At 37.3% G+C, this 21,717-nt stretch overlaps 1 protein-coding gene across 1 annotated transcript; it reads right to left on the minus strand.

Annotated features, from left to right (window-relative positions):
- Positions 1-2,078: 2,078 nt before the first annotated feature.
- Positions 2,079-6,931, minus strand: LOC130371606 (ras-related protein Rab-37-like). The gene is made up of 9 exons (XM_056577433.1): positions 6,785-6,931; positions 4,688-4,798; positions 4,538-4,579; positions 4,220-4,286; positions 3,974-4,026; positions 3,820-3,885; positions 3,403-3,459; positions 2,983-3,059; positions 2,079-2,184 (listed from the first exon to the last, which is right to left on the minus strand). Exons 1-9 carry the CDS (start codon positions 6,929-6,931, stop codon positions 2,079-2,081), a joined length of 726 nt encoding a protein of 241 aa, XP_056433408.1.
- Between the last annotated feature and the right edge of the window lie 14,786 nt (positions 6,932-21,717).

Here is a 21,717-nt window from a genome sequence, read left to right on the forward strand (position 1 = left end):
TTGAATTACTTGTTTAAACCACCTAAGAGTTGACAAGTTATCATCCAAATTGTTTGGAAGATATTCATTCATTGCAGATAAGACATGACCATTTAGGCTGGAAAAGATTATAATTTGTCATATTAACCTTCCTGGCATTTCATTATCTGATAGTAGATTATGGTATTATGGTAAATATATATTGTTGAAGAAGACCTAGATGTGAGCCCAACTTTGTGACTTGATCCGATGAAAATGTAGTTTTGTATCCCAGAAAGACATTTAGAAATAACAAATTAATTTCTAAATGAAATGTCATTAAATATAAATTGAGCGTATAACTTGCTCACCTGCATTTAATATCTTCTGAAAGGGCCTTTTTTATACGTTTTGAAGTAGCTGTTGATTAGTAAACACAAAAATACCAATATCAATAATAACTTTTATGACGTTTTCAATACAAAACATTGTCAAAATATATCATAATTTATAGAATTTATATGCAAATCAGAATGTCCCAACATCCAAAAGTAAAATGGATTGCATTGCACATGATGTTGGCAACGTGCAGTTACATGCAACCCCAAATGAAGTTCCTCCTCAAAGTTACACAAAATAGCTCCTAGATAATATAGACGATGATAAAACCACTTAAACATTAGTTAAGACTTTTTGTCTTATAATATAGTTACACAGTGTTCACAACGCAAACAGGTTTCCCTCAAGTTGTAGAAAACCAATCCCTTATGACGTGTGTGGTTTCACAATAAACCAATGATCATAGGAAACCCATGACAAAGGATCTGGTTCAATGGTTAATCCGAGAGGGACTGATTAGTTTATCAAGAGAGTGATGTCAGCGACATATGTTCTATCCAAAGAAACCATGGGCTGGTGGTGGGGGGGGGGGACTTTGTTCTCAGCCTCATAGTAAACAACATGTCCCTGAGCGTTCTTATATTGGATAGAGCGAACAATGTAGATTAATGCAGAGAGGGTGCAAGAGAGAGAGTGCGATGCGAGAAAGAGAGAGTGAGCGAGAGGGAGCGGGCGAGAGAGAGCTATGTTGACGAAGGCAAAGAGAGAGAAAGTGAGTCAGCAATATAGATAAAGGCAGAGACAGTGAGAGATAGAGAGCCGTATAGATAAAGGCAGAGAGAGAGAGAGAGAGAGAGAGAGAGAGAGAGAGAGAGAGAGAGAGAGCAGTTGTCCCCGGTGCATCAATCCCCCCAAGAGGTTTGCTTATATAAGATCACTGAGTGCTGAGAGAAAAGAAATAGATGCTGACTTGTGTCCGTGAGCCTGGCTCTTGATCAGAGGCCCGAGTGTACGATCGCTGTGTGAGTCCGTCTGCACTCTGAGGGCTGAGCTCAGCATGAGAAGGTGCACTTGTCAATCCCGGGGCTGTCTTCGGGAAACAGCACATCCTCCATTTTTGAAAGAGTGGAGAATTAAAAAGTCACTCAAACCTGTTGTCTGATTTAGGAGAGGTGTACGGTCTGTTTGCCATTGCTCCTTCACTTCAAATATGGTTCTGGTACGTTTCCCCCCCCGCCCCGTCCTGTCATTTCTAACCCCCTGACCTTGTCCAGATGAGCGTTGCCTTGTTTGGTGAGCCATTGAAGGACGTTCCCAGCTGGTGCTGGAGACAAGAGGTTAAGTTGTTAAAGGTAGCTGAGATGGAGCTGTAGGCCAGAGGTTTAGCTGTTAAAGGTAGCTGAGATGGAACTGTAGGCCAGAGGTTTAGCTGTTAAAGGTAGCTGAGATGGAGCTGTAGGCCAGAGGTTTAGCTGTTAAAGGTAGCTAAAACGGAGGTGGAGGCCAGAGGGTTAGCTGTTAAAAGCAGATGAGAGAAAGGTCGAGCCTATAGGTTTAGTTGTTCAAAGTGGGTGAGATGGAGATGGAGCCTGGAGGTTTAGCTTTTAGAAGTATCTGAAGGAGGGTCTGGTGCCTAGCGGTTTAGCAGCTAGAAGTATCTGAGGGGGGCCCGGGGCCTAGAGGTTTAGCAGCTAGAAGTATCTGAAGGGGGGCCGGTGCCTAACTGTTTAGCAGCTAGAAGTATCTGAAGGGGGGTCGGGTGTCCTATAGCGGTTTAGAAGCTAGAAGTAGCTGCAGCAGGTAAGCTTCGGCTCCTCTGCCTCGACGTACTGGTGGATCTGGAAGGTTAGCTCGTCCGGGCGCCGCACCGATCTGCGTTTCAGTTCCCTGGAAGCCAAGAGATGGACATGTTAAAGAACGCACGGAACCATTCTGTTTGCTATTTGTAATGCAAATCTTCTTTGTAGGCAGGGGCGCTGCCAGGAATTTTGGGCCCTATGAAAGAATATTAATATTATATTATTAATTGCCATCCGCGGGCCGTGGGCCGTGCTGCGTTGGGCTGGGCCCTTAGAATCAGTACCACTTTTCCCCGCCAGGCAGCGCCCCTGTTTGTAGGCTATATTCATCTGTATTCAAAACATAACAACACACTGTCTTTGATAAACTAACATTAATGACAATGTTTTCCCATTCAGTTTTTGCCTTTGTTCTACAGTGGTATCCCTTTCCACAGAGGCACGGAACAGATTTGAAGCCTTGCTCAGCAGTCGGTTTAACACTCTTTCTGTGACCGGGTTCACGCCTGGGTTAAACTGAAATATGTTATAGTGGAAATGTTTCTAAAAGGGATCACATTGGTTATGGTTGGAGGACAAGGTAAATGTGAACATTAGGCTGGGTTCCTTATTTTCTAAACAAACAGCCGTAAAATGAACTTGAACCTGATGCTGCTGCAATATCCTGTTTCTTCTGGGAGAGGCACAATTTGACAAAACCCAATTCCATAGGCCTAGGCCAAAAGTAAAAATACTCCTGGTCAAATCAAATTTTCATGAAGTAAAAGTTCAAAGTATTCTGAGTCAACATATCTGCCCCAGATGTGGGAGAGGACATTCACTTTCTTTGTTTCCACCGAGCGTTGAGTTAAATTAGTCATTGTCACTGTGTTTAGGAAGAACGCACTTGGCCACTGAAATGAAAGCCATCTCCACATTCACTCCGGTCTTTGCACTAGTCTCCATGAAGGGAACACAGTACTCCTGGAGGAAAAGGGAGAGGGGGAATAGGGAGAGGAGAACAAAAACATCAACATTGACTTTTATTTGAGTCTAATTTCTTAGAAATCCCATAGCAATGACATAGTTTCAATTAAATTAAACAGCCTCTGTATGACACGATTGAGATTGTTTCTGGCTAATATCTGACCGGGCGTCTCTTCCCCATTCAAGGAATCCATCTTGCCTGTCAATCACAGGTTTGTGATTGCAAGACATTCTGCATTTGTTTAAATTCCAAATCTTGCTCTCTTCTGCTGTATCTGTAAAACTCTCAAATCGTGCCCTACAACTGCTTTAAGACAACTTGTGATCTGTTCATCCATACCCTGGCAAGGTTTTCTCCCTCCACCCTCCTGATCGCCCTTTCACCGGCCATGTCAGCCTGTTGGAGGAACACAACATGGGCCATTTGGTCCCCACTGGTTCTTGGTCAATCGCAAACATTCATTTACAAAACAAAATAAAAAACAAAATAATGGTGCTGTTATATATTAAAAAAAAGTATATATATATATATATATATATATATATACTTTTTGAGACATGGCTTGATATTAGTTTTTATCACATTTATTATATATATCATGTGTATATATGTGTATGTATAATGTATACACCGTGTGAGACGTGGTTGGATAATTGTTGTCTGTATATATATGCACATATAATCAAAAATATCCAACCACTTCTTTTCTAAGTGCTTACCCTTTACTTGAAGAAAACTCATCCAGTCATTCCTCACCTTGTTGCCCAGCAACATGATGACTATGTCCCTCTGTGCATACTCATGGATCTCTGTTAACCAGGCCTGGAGATAGATAGATAAATAGATAAATAGGTTGGTACAAAGTGTTCTAGAGGTTCCTCATGATTCACAGAGCAGCCCCCAGACTCACCCTGATGTTGTCGAAGGATGTCTTGCTGGTGATGTCATAGAGTAGGAGGAGGGCTTTGAGAAGGAGGAGGAGGAGGAGGAGGAGGAGGAAGAGAGCGAGGAAGGGATGAGTAAGATGTATGGACAGCATGAACCCGAGCTGTTTACCGGGGGTGTGTGGTTATTATTAATATGTACACGTCAACCCCACTTCCCAAGTGGAGGGTGACCATTAAGAGGAGGAGGTGCTGCCCACTGGTTCTCTCACCCTGGGCGTCACGGTAGTACGCGTGAGTTACACTCCGGAACCGCTCCTGTCCTGCAGTGTCCCAGATCTGAGAGCAGAAGCACATCCCTCTTATCACTTAGCATGCACAAGCACACGCACAAACACACACACACACGCACAAACGCACACGCACATACACATATACGCACACACACACACACACACACACACACACAAATACGCATACGCAGGTCTCAAAGGCAACCATGCAAGGACATCTTGACAGTATTTACACAGCAGAGGATGACATAAAAGTAGTACAATTGCCTAAACTAAAGTACACATGAAGATACAGACCTGTAGTTTCACCTTCACGTTGTCTACAGTCACCTCTTTATTCTGAGTGGGAAATGACAGAACAAAAAGAAAGAGATTAATATACATAGTATTCATAGTATTTGGTGAGAAATTGAATTCACATACAAATGGAAAGTGAAAGTGACGAACCGTGAAGCCGATGCCCACGGTGGCGGAGAAGGACCCAGGGATGAACTTCCCCTGATCGAACTGGACCAGCAGGGACGTCTTCCCCACGCCACTGTCCCCCACCAGGATGGTCTGTACAACACACACACACACGCACACGCACACGCACACGCACACACCGGTTACAAGCCAATAAACACACTGATCAATATATTTTTTTTGCCATGTAATTTGTCTTAAAAGTGAGTCTGCATTTCTGCATCTTATCAGCTTATAATACTAACAATGGCAGCCATCCCGCATGACTCAACAATTATAGTAACACAATGATTGGTCACACATTCACTACCTTGTTTTATCTCTTTGAATATTCACGAAGCACTAGATGAAAGGTGAACACACTAAACGCTTTTCATTGTCATTCTGTAATGAGCGCGAGGGAAACACTACCTTGAACTTTAAATCGACTGTAAGCTTTTCAACGCACGGTTCTCATGCGATGTCAGTTTAGTTTGAAGAGAGTAAGTGGTTCTTCGATACGCAAGACAGGGAGATAAGGCCGGCAGATTGACCTATGCATCGCGTAATGACGAGACACGGCCAGCAGGGGCAGCTGTTTGACCTCAACACGAGTAACGTGATGATGAGAATATTGACCTGGAGACCTTTTGGAGAAAAATCCCGAAACACACACACACACACACACACACACACACACACACACACACACACACACACACACACACACACACACACACACACACACACACACACACACACACACACACACACACACACACACACAATAAAGCAGCTACACATTGTGAACAACCAAAATAGCATGGGGGCGAGTGAACAACGACTTGGTAAATTCGAGCTGCGGGATCTGGAAGAATTTTGGCTGTCGGCTCCTTCAACAGATGGGGAATATGATATCACACACTTTGCCTTCCGAGGAAGAAACTTGAAACCATCTGAAGGTCACAGAACGACCGAACGGCGGAGATGTAAAATCATTGCAGAACGGACATGAGCATTATTAGCAATATTATTTATAAATTATTACAGTTTCTATTGCCATGGATTTCCAACTATTAACCATCTAAGCACTAGAACCCCCCATAGTGGTGCTTTGAGATGGATGCTGGGATAGAGTCACCCTAGGTTACGGAAAAGGTGATGGGGACGGAGTAGGTCAGATGGAGCGTGAGCCTGCAATGCAACGCCCCCTCCTCTCCTACTCCTCTCCCCCAGAGAGAAGGTGCAATTAGATGGAAACAGCAGATGTTCAGGAATTAGGAAAGATGGAGAACAAGCGAGAGAGAGAGAGAGAGAGAGAGAGAGAGAGAGAGAGAGAGAGAGAGAGAGAGAGAGAGAGAGAGAGGGGGCGGGGCAGTGTTAGATGTGTTTGTAAATAGCCTTCCCTCCTTCCTCCCAGACTGGTCGTGACTGAGAAAAAGAGACAATTTGCGGGGTCATCAGAATGTCGTCTCTCCCTTTCTTTAAGACTGAATTTTATACACCAGATTCCATTAGGCTTATTAAACAAGCAGCTTACAATAATTACAATTGAAAATAGTCAAAGGAAAATGTTTGTGTTTGTACCGTTTGTCAAGAAGCAAGGACAAACCACAGTTAGCCTCCCAATTCTGCCATACCTCATAAACATGAGACAGACAGATAGACAGACAGACAGACGGACAGACAGACCATAATTGCTGTATAAAACAATTTTGTTTGCATAGACAGACCAAATAAATACATGAATGGTCTGAGTTCCCCGGACTGAATAGTATATGTATGTGTACTATATGTGTGTCCATATACATATGTGTAATCTGCATGGTAACAGAAGGGTATTACAGACCAATCGAAAAATACCAAACATCAATCAAAGCAATCTTAACTTGGAAGTTTGATTGAGTGAAGTAACCGGTGATAAACATTAACATTAAACTGTGACGCGTAATCAAATAGACATCACCAACGAGATCAGGGGTACACAGACGACCGCTGTAAATAAAGAATAAGTAGACAGTCCTTCACAAATATTTAATAAAACACGAGCTCAAACGTCGACGTATCAACAAGTAGGGCCCATGCCATCACTAAGCCCACCTTGTGCATCAGATCCTCGTTGTAGGACGGCGCGGACGGAGAGCCCAGCGGGCTGCCGGCGGAGCGACAGCTCTCCTCCGGGTGGATCTCGGGGTAATCCGTCGTGTAGAGCGCCGAGATGGGCTCCATGGATTCCATCCTCTCCATCCTGTCTTTCCGAGTCTTCAGCCGATGAAGTACGCTGAAGAAGTCCGTCTATATCTCGACAATGTCTATCCTTCCCCACGCTCTCTCTCACTCTCTCTCTCTCACTCTGTCCCCCTCTCTCTCAATCTGTGCCCCTGTCTCTCTCTCACCCTCTTTGTCCCGTTTTGCTCAAGGAGACGACCAACAATATCAATGATCGTCACGAGGGGCTACACACTCGTCTCTATAACTCCGTGACTCACTTGATACGACACCACTTTAATTGCAGTGTGTGTGATCGCCGACGTCACAACGACATCAGCACCGCGGACAGCGCTCGTGAGGAGAGGATGAGGAGGATGACGAATATGAAGCGGGGTGGGGGCTTGCTGGATTGGGGGAGGGTCGTTCACTTTAGCTACGCTGTGGGTTAAAACAGTGACATAGGCGCTCCGTTTAGTGTGGCTTTCCAGCAATGTTGAAGCAATCCATGAATGGAACTGTCTCTGACGTAGAACCATTTGGAGGCACGTACACACATTCGCACGCACACACACGTACATACATGCGCACATACGCAAGCGCACACACACGCGCGCAGACACACACACACACACACACACACACACGCGCACAGACACACACACACACACACACACACACACACACACACACACACACACACACACACACACACACACACACACACACACACACACACACACACACACACACACACACACACACACCTTTACAGATTTTTCAGACGTAGCCCCCAATTGATTGACAGTCCAGGGGTCCCATAAGGTCCCGCCTGCAGTGTGGTCCAATAAGGTCCCCCATGTTTCCCCTCATGTTTTTTAATTGATAAATATCGACAGTGTTACTCCTTATGTTTTTTTCATGACGACCGATAAAAAACAACAGTGTTACCCCTTATGGTTTTTTTTCATGACGACCAAAGAAAAACAACAGCGTTACCCCTTATGGTTTTTTTTATGACGTCCAAAGAAAAACGACAGTGTTACCCCTTATGTTGCATTTGATAAAAACAACAGTGTTACCCCTCATGTTTCATTTGATAAAAACGACAGTGTTACCCCTTATGTTTTATTTGATAAAAAACGACAGTGTTACCCCTTATGTTTTTTTTGATGACGGCCGATAAAAAACGACAGTGTTACCCCTTATGTTTTATTTGATAAAAAACGACAGTGTTACCCCTTATGTTTTTTTTGATGACGGCCGATAAAAAACGACAGTGTTACCCCTTATGTTTTTTTTAATGACGGCCGATAAAAAACAACAGTGTTACCCCTTATGTTTTATTTGATAAAAAACGACAGTGTTACCCCTTATGTTTTTTTTAATGACGGCCGATAAAAAACGACAGTGTTGCCCCTTATGTTTTATTTGATAAAAAACGACAGTGTTACCCCTTATGTTTTTTTAGATGACGGCCGATAAAAAACGACAGTGTTACCCCTTATGTTTAATTTGATAAAAAACGACAGTGTAACCCCTTATGTTTTTTTTGATGACGGCCGATAAAAAACTACAGTGTTACCCCTTATGTTTTATTTGATAAAAAACGACAGTGATAAGCCTTATGTTTTTTTTGATGACGGCCGATAAAAAACGACAGTGTTACCCCTTATGTTTTATTTGATGACGGCCGATAAAAAACGACAGTGTTACCCCCTATGTTTTTTTTGATGACGGCCGATAAAAAACGACAGTGGTACTCCCTACGTTTTATTTGATAAAAAACAACAGTGTTACCCCTTATGTTTTTTTTCATGACGACCAATAAAAAACAACAGTGTTACCCCTTATGTTTTATTTGAAAAAGACAACAGTGTTAACCCTTATGTTTTTTTTCATGACGACCAATAAAAAACAACAGTGTTACCCCTTATGTTTTTTTTCATGACGACCAATAAAAAACAACAGTGTAACCCCTTATGTTTTTTTTTAAAAAGACAACAGTGTTACCCCTTATGTTTTTTCATGACGACCAATAAAAAAGAACAGTGTTACCCCTTATGTTTTTTTTCATGACGACCAATAAAAAACAACTGTGTTACCCCTTATGTTTTATTTGAAAAAGACAACAGTGTTACCCCTTATGTTTTTTCATGACGACCAATAAAAAAGAACAGTGTTAACCCTTATGTTTTTTTTCATGACGACCAATAAAAAACAACAGTTATGTTTTATTTGAAAAGACAACAGTGTTACCCCTTATGTTTTTTTTGATGACGACCAATAAAAAACAACAATGTTACCCCTTATGTTTTATTTGATGACGGCCGATAAAAAACGACAGTGTTACCCCTTATGTTTTTTTTGATGACGGCCGATAAAAAACGACAGTGTTACCCCTTATGTTTTATTTGATAAAAAACGACAGTGTTACCCCTTATGTTTTTTTTGATGACGGCCGATAAAAAACGATATGGTTACCCCTTATGTTTTATTTGATAAAAAACGACAGTGTTACCCCTTGTGTTTTTTTTTATGACGGCCGATAAAAAACGACAGTGTTACCCCTTATGTTTTATTTGATAAAAAACGACAGTGTTACCCCTTATGTTTTTTTTGATGACGGCCGATAAAAAATGACAGTGTTACCCCTTATGTTTTTTTTAATGACGGCCGATAAAAAACAACGGTGTTACCCCTTATGTTTTATTTGATAAAAAATGACAGTGTTACCCCTTATGTTTTTTTTGATGACGACCGATAAAAAACGACAGTGTTGCCCCTTATGTTTTATTTGATAAAAAACGACAGTGTTACCCCTTATGTTTTTTTTGATGACGGCCGATAAAAAACGACAGTGTTACCCCTTATGTTTTATTTGATCAAAAACGACAGTGATAAGCCTTATGTTTTTTTTGATGACGGCCGATAAAAAACTACAGTGTTACCCCTTATGTTTTATTTGATAAAAAACGACAGTGTTACCCCTTGTGTTTTATTTGATAAAAAACAACAGTGTTACCCCTTATGTTTTTTTTGATGACTGCCGATAAAAAACGACAGCGTTACCCCTTATGTTTTATTTGATAAAAAACGACAATGTTACCCCTTAAGTTTTTTTTGATGACGGCAGATAAAAAATGACAGTGTTACCCCTTATGTTTTTTTTAATGACGGCCAATAAAAAACAACAGTGTTACCCCTTATGTTTTATTTGATAAAAAATGACAGTGTTACCCCTTATGTTTTTTTTGATGACGACCGATAAAAAACGACAGTGTTGCCCCTTATGTTTTATTTGATAAAAAACGACAGTGTTACCCCTTATGTTTTTTTTGATGACGGCCGATAAAAAACGACAGTGTTACCCCTTATGTTTAATTTGATAAAAAACGACAGTGTTACCCCTTATGTTTTTTTTGATGACGGCCGATAAAAAACTACAGTGTTACCCCTTATGTTTTATTTGATAAAAAACGACAGTGATAAGCCTTATGTTTTTTTTGATGACGGCCGATAAAAAACTACAGTGTTACCCCTTATGTTTTATTTGATAAAAAACGACAGTGTTACCCCTTGTGTTTTATTTGATAAAAAACAACAGTGTTACCCCTTATGTTTTTTTTGATGACTGCCGATAAAAAACGACAGCGTTACCCCTTATGTTTTATTTGATAAAAAACGACAGTGTTACCCCTTAAGTTTTTTTTGAGGACGGCCGATAAAAAATGACAGTGTTACCCCTTATGTTTTTTTTAATGACGGCCAATAAAAAACAACAGTGTTACCCCTTATGTTTTATTTGATAAAAAATGACAGTGTTACCCCTTATGTTTTTTTTGATGACGACCGATAAAAAACGACAGTGTTGCCCCTTATGTTTTATTTGATAAAAAACGACAGTGTTACCCCTTATGTTTTTTTTAATGACGGCCGATAAAAAACAACAGTGTTACCCCTTATGTTTTATTTGATAAAAAACGACAGTGTTACCCCTTATGTTTTTTTTGATGACGGCCGATAAAAAACGACAGTGTTGCCCCTTATGTTTTATTTGATAAAAAACGACAGTGTTACCCCTTATGTTTTTTTGATGACGGCCGATAAAAAACGACAGTGTTACCCCATATGTTTAATTTGATAAAAAACGACAGTGACGGCCGATAAAAAACTACAGTGTTACCCCTTATGTTTTATTTGATAAAAAACAACAGTGTTACCCCTTATGTTTTATTTTGATGACGGCCGATAAAAAACGACAGTGGTACCCCTTATGTTTTATTTGATAAAAAACAACAGTGTTACCCCTTAGGTTTTTTTTTATACTATAATTGCGTAGCTAGGAGTAGCTGGGGATCGAACAACCTACCTTTCAGTTACAAGACAACTGCCCTACCACCTGAGCTAAGCCTCCCCAATTTTGATAAACCACGACAGTGGTACTAGTTATGTATGTATTGATGACGGCCGATAAAAAACGACAATGTTACCCCTTATGTTTTATTTGATAAAAAACAACAGTGTTACCCCTTATGTTTTTTTGATGACGGCCAATAAAAAACAACAGTGTTACCCCTTATGTTTTTTTTCATGACAACCAATAAAAAACAACAGTGTTACCCCTTATGTTTTATTTGAAAAAGACAACAGTGTTAAACCTTTTTTTTTTTTTCATGACGACCAATAAAAAACAACAGTTATGTTTTATTTGAAAAGACAACGGTGTTACCCCTTATGGTTTTTTTCATGACGACCAATAAAAAACAACAGTGTTACCCCTTATGTTTTTTTTCATGACGACCAATAAAAAACAACAGTGTTACCCCTTATGTTTTTTTTCATGACGACCAATAAAAAACAACAGTGTTACCCCTTATGTTTTTTTTCATGACGACCAATAAAAAACAACAGTGTAACCCCTTATGTTTTTTTTTAAAAAGACAACAGTGTTACCCCTTATGTTTTTTCATGACGACCAATAAAAAACAACAGTGTTACCCCTTATGTTTTTTTTCATGACGACCAATAAAAAACAACAGTGTAACCCCTTATGTTTTTTTTTAAAAAGACAACAGTGTTACCCCTTATGTTTTTTCATGACGACCAATAAAAAAGAACAGTGTTACCCCTTTTTTTTTTTTTCATGACGACCAATAAAAAACGACAGTTTTACCCCCTATGTTTTTTTTGATGACGGCCGATAAAAAACGACAGTGTTACCCCTTGTGTTTTATTTGATAAAAAACGACAGTGTTACCCCTTATGTTTTTTTTGATGACGGCCGTTAAAAAACGACAGTGTTACCCCTTAGGTTTTATTTGATAAAAAACGACAGTGTTACCCCTTATGTTTTATTTTGATGACGGCCGATAAAAAACGACAGTGGTACCCCTTATGTTTTATTTGATAAAAAACAACAGTGTTACCCCTTAGGTTTTATTTGAAAAAGACAACAGTGTTAACCCTTATGTTTTTTTTCATGACGACCAATAAAAAACAACAGTGTTACCCCTTATGTTTTTTTTCATGACGACCAATAAAAAACAACAGTGTAACCCCTCATGTTTTTTTTTAAAAAGACAACAGTGTTACCCCTTATGTTTTTTCATGACGACCAATAAAAAAGAACAGTGTTACCCCTTATGTTTTTTTTCATGACGACCAATAAAAAACAACTGTGTTACCCCTTATGTTTTATTTGAAAAAGACAACAGTGTTACCCCTTATGTTTTTTCATGACGACCAATAAAAAAGAACAGTGTTAACCCTTATGTTTTTTTTCATGACGACCAATAAAAAACAACAGTTATGTTTTATTTGAAAAGACAACAGTGTTACCCCTTATGCTTTTTTTGATGACGACCAATAAAAAACAACAGTGTTACCCCTTATGTTTTATTTGATGACGGCCGATAAAAAACGACAGTGTTACCCCTTATGTTTTTTTTGATGACGGCCGATAAAAAACGACAGTGTTACCCCTTATGTTTTATTTGATAAAAAACGACAGTTTTACCCCTTATGTTTTTTTTGATGACGGCCGATAAAAAACGATATGGTTACCCCTTATGTTTTATTTGATAAAAAACGACAGTGTTACCCCTTGTGTTTTTTTTTATGACGGCCGATAAAAAACGACAGTGTTACCCCTTATGTTTTATTTGATAAAAAACGACAGTGTTACCCCTTATGTTTTTTTTGATGACGGCCGATAAAAAATGACAGTGTTACCCCTTATGTTTTTTTTAATGACGGCCGATAAAAAACAACGGTGTTACCCCTTATGTTTTATTTGATAAAAAATGACAGTGTTACCCCTTATGTTTTTTTTGATGACGACCGATAAAAAACGACAGTGTTGCCCCTTATGTTTTATTTGATAAAAAACGACAGTGTTACCCCTTATGTTTTTTTTGATGACGGCCGATAAAAAACGACAGTGTTACCCCTTATGTTTAATTTGATAAAAAACGACAGTGTTACCCCTTATGTTTTTTTTGATGACGGCCGATAAAAAACTACAGTGTTACCCCTTATGTTTTATTTGATCAAAAACGACAGTGATAAGCCTTATGTTTTTTTTGATGACGGCCGATAAAAAACTACAGTGTTACCCCTTATGTTTTATTTGATAAAAAACGACAGTGTTACCCCTTGTGTTTTATTTGATAAAAAACAACAGTGTTACCCCTTATGTTTTTTTTGATGACTGCCGATAAAAAACGACAGCGTTACCCCTTATGTTTTATTTGATAAAAAACGACAATGTTACCCCTTAAGTTTTTTTTGATGACGGCAGATAAAAAATGACAGTGTTACCCCTTATGTTTTTTTTAATGACGGCCAATAAAAAACAACAGTGTTACCCCTTATGTTTTATTTGATAAAAAATGACAGTGTTACCCCTTATGTTTTTTTTGATGACGACCGATAAAAAACGACAATGTTGCCCCTTATGTTTTATTTGATAAAAAACGACAGTGTTACCCCTTATGTTTTTTTTGATGACGGCCGATAAAAAACGACAGTGTTACCCCTTATGTTTAATTTGATAAAAAACGACAGTGTTACCCCTTATGTTTTTTTTGATGACGGCCGATAAAAAACTACAGTGTTACCCCTTATGTTTTATTTGATAAAAAACGACAGTGATAAGCCTTATGTTTTTTTTGATGACGGCCGATAAAAAACTACAGTGTTACCCCTTATGTTTTATTTGATAAAAAACGACAGTGTTACCCCTTGTGTTTTATTTGATAAAAAACAACAGTGTTACCCCTTATGTTTTTTTTGATGACTGCCGATAAAAAACGACAGCGTTACCCCTTATGTTTTATTTGATAAAAAACGACAGTGTTACCCCTTAAGTTTTTTTTGAGGACGGCCGATAAAAAATGACAGTGTTACCCCTTATGTTTTTTTTAATGACGGCCAATAAAAAACAACAGTGTTACCCCTTATGTTTTATTTGATAAAAAATGACAGTGTTACCCCTTATGTTTTTTTTGATGACGACCGATAAAAAACGACAGTGTTGCCCCTTATGTTTTATTTGATAAAAAACGACAGTGTTACCCCTTATGTTTTTTTTAATGACGGCCGATAAAAAACAACAGTGTTACCCCTTATGTTTTATTTGATAAAAAACGACAGTGTTACCCCTTATGTTTTTTTTGATGACGGCCGATAAAAAACGACAGTGTTGCCCCTTATGTTTTATTTGATAAAAAACGACAGTGTTACCCCTTATGTTTTTTTTGATGACGGCCGATAAAAAACGACAGTGTTACCCCATATGTTTAATTTGATAAAAAACGACAGTGACGGCCGATAAAAAACTACAGTGTTACCCCTTATGTTTTATTTGATAAAAAACAACAGTGTTACCCCTTATGTTTTATTTTGATGACGGCCGATAAAAAACGACAGTGGTACCCCTTATGTTTTATTTGATAAAAAACAACAGTGTTACCCCTTAGGTTTTTTTTTATACTATAATTGCGTAGCTAGGAGTAGCTGGGGATCGAACAACCTACCTTTCAGTTACAAGACAACTGCCCTACCACCTGAGCTAAGGCTCCCCAATTTTGATAAACCACGACAGTGGTACTAGTTATGTATGTATTGATGACGGCCGATAAAAAACGACAATGTTACCCCTTATGTTTTATTTGATAAAAAACAACAGTGTTACCCCTTATGTTTTTTTTGATGACGGCCAATAAAAAACAACAGTGTTACCCCTTATGTTTTTTTTCATGACAACCAATAAAAAACAACAGTGTTACCCCTTATGTTTTATTTGAAAAAGACAACAGTGTTAACCCTTTTTTTTTTTTTCATGACGACCAATAAAAACAACAGTTATGTTTTATTTGAAAAGACAACGGTGTTACCCCTTATGGTTTTTTTCATGACGACCAATAAAAAACAACAGTGTTACCCCTTATGTTTTTTTTCATGACGACCAATAAAAAACAACAGTGTTACCCCTTATGTTTTTTTTCATGACGACCAATAAAAAACAACAGTGTTACCCCTTATGTTTTTTTTCATGACGACCAATAAAAAACAACAGTGTAACCCCTTATGTTTTTTTTAAAAAAGACAACAGTGTTACCCCTTATGTTTTTTCATGACGACCAATTAAAAACAACAGTGTTACCCCTTATGTTTTTTTTCATGACGACCAATAAAAAACAACAGTGTAACCCCTTATGTTTTTTTTTAAAAAGACAACAGTGTTACCCCTTATGTTTTTTCATGACGACCAATAAAAAAGAACAGTGTTACCCCTTTTTTTTTTTTTCATGACGACCAATAAAAAACGACAGTTTTACCCCCTATGTTTTTTTTGATGACGGCCGATAAAAAACGACAGTGTTACCCCTTGTGTTTTATTTGATAAAAAACGACAGTGTTACCCCTTATGTTTTTTTTGATGACGGCCGTTAAAAAACGACAGTGTTACCCCTTAGGTTTTATTTGATAAAAAACGACAGTGTTACCCCTTATGTTTTATTTTGATGACGGCCGATAAAAAACGACAGTGGTACCCCTTATGTTTTATTTGATAAAAAACAACAGTGTTACCCCTTAGGTTTTTTTTTATACTATAATTGCGTAGCTAGGAGTAGCTGGGGATCGAACAACCTACCTTTCAGTCACAAGACAACTGCCCTACCACCTGAGCTAAGGCGCCCCAATTTTGATAAACCACGACAGTGGTACTAGTTATGTATGTATTGATGACGGCCGATAAAAAACGACAATGTTACCCCTTATGTTTTATTTGATAAAAAACAACAGTGTTACCCCTTATGTTTTTTTTGATGACGGCCAATAAAAAACAACAGTGTTACCCCTTATGTTTTTTTTCATGACGACCAATAAAAAACAACAGTGTTACCCCTTATGTTTTATTTGAAAAAGACAACAGTGTTAACCCTTTTTTTTTTTTTCATGACGACCAATAAAAAACAACAGTTATGTTTTATTTGAAAAGACAACGGTGTTACCCCTTATGTTTTTTTTCATGACGACCAATAAAAAACAACAGTGTTACCCCTTATGTTTTTTTTCATGACGACCAATAAAAAACAACAGTGTTACCCCTTATGTTTTTTTCATGAAGACCAATAAAAAACAACAGTGTTACCCCTTATGTTTTATTTGAAAAAGACAACAGTGTTAACCCTTATGTTTTTTTTCATGACGACCAATAAAAAACAACAGTGTTACCCCTTATGTTTTTTTTCATGACGACCAATAAAAAACAACAGTGTAACCCCTTATGTTTTTTATTAAAAAGACAACAGTGTTACCCCTTATGTTTTTTCATGACGACCAATAAAAAAGAACAGTGTTACCCCTTTTTTTTTTTTTCATGACGACCAATAAAAAACGACAGTGTTACCCCCTATGTTTTTTTTGATGACAGCCGATAAAAAATGACAGTGTTACCCCTTGTGTTTTATTTGATAAAAAACGACAGTGTAACCCCTTATGTTTTTTTTGATGACGGCCGTTAAAAAACGACAGTGTTACCCCTTATGTTTTATTTTATAAAAAACGACAGTGTTACCCCTTGTGTTTTATTTGATAAAAAACAACAGTGTTACCCCTTATGTTTTTTTTGATGACTGCCGATAAAAAACGACAGCGTTACCCCTTATGTTTTATTTGATAAAAAACGACAGTGTTACCCCTTAAGTTTTTTTTGAGGACGGCCGATAAAAAATGACAGTGTTACCCCTTATGTTTTTTTTAATGACGGCCAATAAAAAACAACAGTGTTACCCCTTATGTTTTATTTGATAAAAAATGACAGTGTTACCCCTTATGTTTTTTTTGATGACGACCGATAAAAAACGACAGTGTTGCCCCTTATGTTTTATTTGATAAAAAACGACAGTGTTACCCCTTATGTTTTTTTTAATGACGGCCGATAAAAAACAACAGTGTTACCCCTTATGTTTTATTTGATAAAAAACGACAGTGTTACCCCTTATGTTTTTTTTGATGACGGCCGATAAAAAACGACAGTGTTGCCCCTTATGTTTTATTTGATAAAAAACGACAGTGTTACCCCTTATGTTTTTTTTGATGACGGCCGATAAAAAACGACAGTGTTACCCCATATGTTTAATTTGATAAAAAACGACAGTGACGGCCGATATAAAACTACAGTGTTACCCCTTATGTTTTATTTGATAAAAAACAACAGTGTTACCCCTTATGTTTTATTTTGATAACGGCCGATAAAAAACGACAGTGGTACCCCTTATGTTTTATTTGATAAAAAACAACAGTGTTACCCCTTAGGTTTTTTTTTTATACTATAATTGCGTAGCTAGGAGTAGCTGGGGATCGAACAACCTACCTTTCAGTTACAAGACAACTGCCCTACCACCTGAGCTAAGGCGCCCCAATTTTGAAAAACCACGACAGTGGTACTAGTTATGTATGTATTGATGACGGCCGATAAAAAACGACAATGTTACCCCTTATGTTTTATTTGATAAAAAACAACAGTGTTACCCCTTATGTTTTTTTTGATGACGGCCAATAAAAAACAACAGTGTTACCCCTTATGTTTTTTTTCATGACAACCAATAAAAAACAACAGTGTTACCCCTTATGTTTTATTTGAAAAAGACAACAGTGTTAACCCTTTTTTTTTTTTTCATGACGACCAATAAAAAACAACAGTTATGTTTTATTTGAAAAGACAACGGTGTTACCCCTTATGGTTTTTTTCATGACGACCAATAAAAAACAACAGTGTTACCCCTTATGTTTTTTTTCATGACGACCAATAAAAAACAACAGTGTTACCCCTTATGTTTTTTTTCATGACGACCAATAAAAAACAACAGTGTTACCCCTTATGTTTTTTTTCATGACGACCAATAAAAAACAACAGTGTTACCCCTTATGGTTTTTTTCATGACGACCAATAAAAAACAACAGTGTTACCCCTTATGTTTTTTTTCATGACGACCAATAAAAAACAACAGTGTTACCCCTTATGTTTTTTTTCATGACGACCAATAAAAAACAACAGTGTTACCCCTTATGTTTTTTTTCATGACGACCAATAAAAAACAACAGTGTAACCCCTTATGTTTTTTTTTAAAAAGACAACAGTGTTACCCCTTATGTTTTTTCATGACGACCAATAAAAAACAACAGTGTTACCCCTCATGTTTTTTTTCATGACGACCAATAAAAAACAACAGTGTAACCAGTTATGTTTTTTTTTAAAAAGACAACAGTGTTACCCCTTATGTTTTTTCATGACGACCAATAAAAAAGAACAGTGTTACCCCTTTTTTTTTTTTTCATGACGACCAATAAAAAACGACAGTTTTACCCCCTATGTTTTTTTTGATGACGGCCGATAAAAAACGACAGTGTTACCCCTTGTGTTTTATTTGATAAAAAACGACAGTGTTACCCCTTATGTTTTTTTTGATGACGGCCGTTAAAAAACGACAGTGTTACCCCTTATGTTTTATTTGATAAAAAACGACAGTGTTACCCCTTATGTTTTATTTTGATGACGGCCGATAAAAAACGACAGTGGTACCCCTTATGTTTTATTTGATAAAAAACAACAGTGTTACCCCTTAGGTTTTTTTTTATACTATAATTGCGTAGCTAGGAGTAGCTGGGGATCGAACAACCTACCTTTCAGTTACAAGACAACTGCCCTACCACCTGAGCTAAGGCGCCCCAATTTTGATAAACCACGACAGTGGTACTAGTTATGTATGTATTGATGACGGCCGATAAAAAACGACAATGTTACCCCTTATGTTTTATTTGATAAAAAACAACAGTGTTAACCCTTATATATTTTTTCCATGACGACCAATAAAAAACAACAGTGTTACCCCTTATGTTTTTTTTGAAAAAGACAAGTGTTACCCCTAATGTTTTATTTCATGACGACCAATAAAAAAGAACAGTGTTACCCCTTATGTTTTTTTTCATGACGACCAATAAAAAACAACAGTGTTACCCCTTATGTTTTATTTGAAAAAGACAACAGTGTTAACCCTTATGTTTTTTTTCATGACGACCAATAAAAAACAACAGTGTTACCCCTAATGTTTTTTTTCATAACGACCAATAAAAAACAACAGTGTTACTCCTTATGTTTTTTTTGGAAAAGACAACAGTGTTACCCCTTATGTTTTTTTTCATGACGACCAATAAAAAACAACAGTGTCACCCCTTATGTTTTTTTTCATGACGACCAATAAAAAACAACAGTGTTACCCCTTATGTTTTATTTGAAAAAGACAACAGTGTAAACCCTTGTTTTTTTTCATGACGACCAATAAAAAACAACAGTTATGTTTTATTTGAAAAGACAACAGTGTTACCCCTTATGTTTTTTTTCATGACGACCAATAAAAAACAACAGTGTTACCCCTTATGTTTTTTTTCATGACGACCAATAAAAAACAACAGTGTTACCCCTTATGTTTTTTTTCATGACGACCAATAAAAAACAACAGTGTTACCCCTTATGTTTTATTTGAAAAAGACAACAGTGTTAACACTTCAGTTTTTTTTCATGACGACCAATAAAAAACAACAGTGTTACCCCTTATGTTTTTTTTCATGACGACCAATAAAAAACAACAGTGTTACCCCTTATGTTTTTTTTCATGACGACCAATAAAAAACAACAGTGTTACCCCTTATGTTTTATTTGAAAAAGACAACAGTGTTAACCCTTATGTTTTTTTTTATGACGACCAATAAAAAACAACAGTGTTACCCCTTATGTTTTTTTTCATGACGACCAATAAAAAACAACAGTTATGTTTTATTTGAAAAGACAACAGTGTTACCCCTTATGTTTTTTTTCATGACGACCAATAAAAAACAACAGTGTTACCCATTATGTTTTTTTTCCATGACGACCAATAAAAAACAACAGTGTTACCCCTTATGTTTTTTTTCATGACGACCAATAAAAAACAACAGTGTTACCCCTTATGTTTTTTTTGAAAAAGACAACAGTGTTACCCCTTATGATTTATTTCATGACGACCAATAAAAAAGAACAGTGTTACCCCTTATGTTTTTTTTGATGACGGCCGATAAAAAACGACAGTGTTACCCCTTATGTTTTATTTGATAAAAAACGACAGTGTTACCCCTCATGTTTTTTTTGATGACGGCCGATAAAAAACGACAGTGTTACCCCTTATGTTTTATTTGATAAAAAACGACAGTGTTACCCCTTATGTTTTATTTTGATGACGGCCGATAAAAAACGACAGTGGTACCCATTACGTTTTATTTGATAAAAAACAAGTGTTATCCCTTAGGTTTTTCTTTATAATATAATTGCGCTGTTAGGAGAAGCTGGGGATCGAACAACCATCCTTTCAGTTACAAGACAACTGCCCTACCACCTGAGCTAAGGCGCCCCAATTTTGATAAACCACGACAGTGGTACTACTTATGTATGTATTGATGACGGCCAATAAAAAACGACAATGTTACCCCTTATGTTTTATTTGATAAAAAACAACAGTGTTACCCTTTATGTTTTTTTTGATGACTGCCAATAAAAAACAACAGTGCTACCCCTTATGTTTTTTTTGAAAAAGACAACAGTGTTACACCTTATGTTTTTTTTCATGACGACCAATAAAAAACAACAGTGTTACCCCTTATGTTTTATTTGAAAAAGACAACAGTGTTAACCCTTATGTTTTTTTTCATGACGACCAATAAAAAACAACAGTTATGTTTTATTTGAAAAGACAACAGTGTTACCCCTTATGTTTTTTTTCATGACGACCAATAAAAAACAACAGTGTTACCCCTTGTTTTTTTTCCATGACGACCAATAAAAAACAACAGTGTTACCCCTTATGTTTTTTTTGAAAAAGACAAGTGTTACCCCTTATGTTTTATTTCATGACGACCAATAAAAAAGAACAGTGTCACCCCTTATGTTTTTTTTCATGACGACCAATAAAAAACAACAGTGTTACCCATTATGTTTTTTTTCATGACGACCAATAAAAAACAACAGTGTAACCCCTTATGTTTTATTTGAAAAAGACAACAGTGTTACCCCTTATGTGTTTTTTCATGACGACCAATAAAAAACAACAGTGTTACCCCTTATGTTTTTTTTCATGACGACCAATAAAAAACAACAGTTTTTTTTTTTTTATGTTTTTTTTCATGACGACCAAAAAAAAACAACAGTGTTACCCCTTATGTTTTTTTTCATGACGACTAATAAAAAACAACAGTTATGTTTTATTTGAAAAAGACAACAGTGT

The sequence above is a fragment of the Gadus chalcogrammus genome, chromosome 18 (genome assembly GCF_026213295.1).
Source record: "Gadus chalcogrammus isolate NIFS_2021 chromosome 18, NIFS_Gcha_1.0, whole genome shotgun sequence".
NCBI lineage: Eukaryota > Metazoa > Chordata > Actinopteri > Gadiformes > Gadidae > Gadus > Gadus chalcogrammus.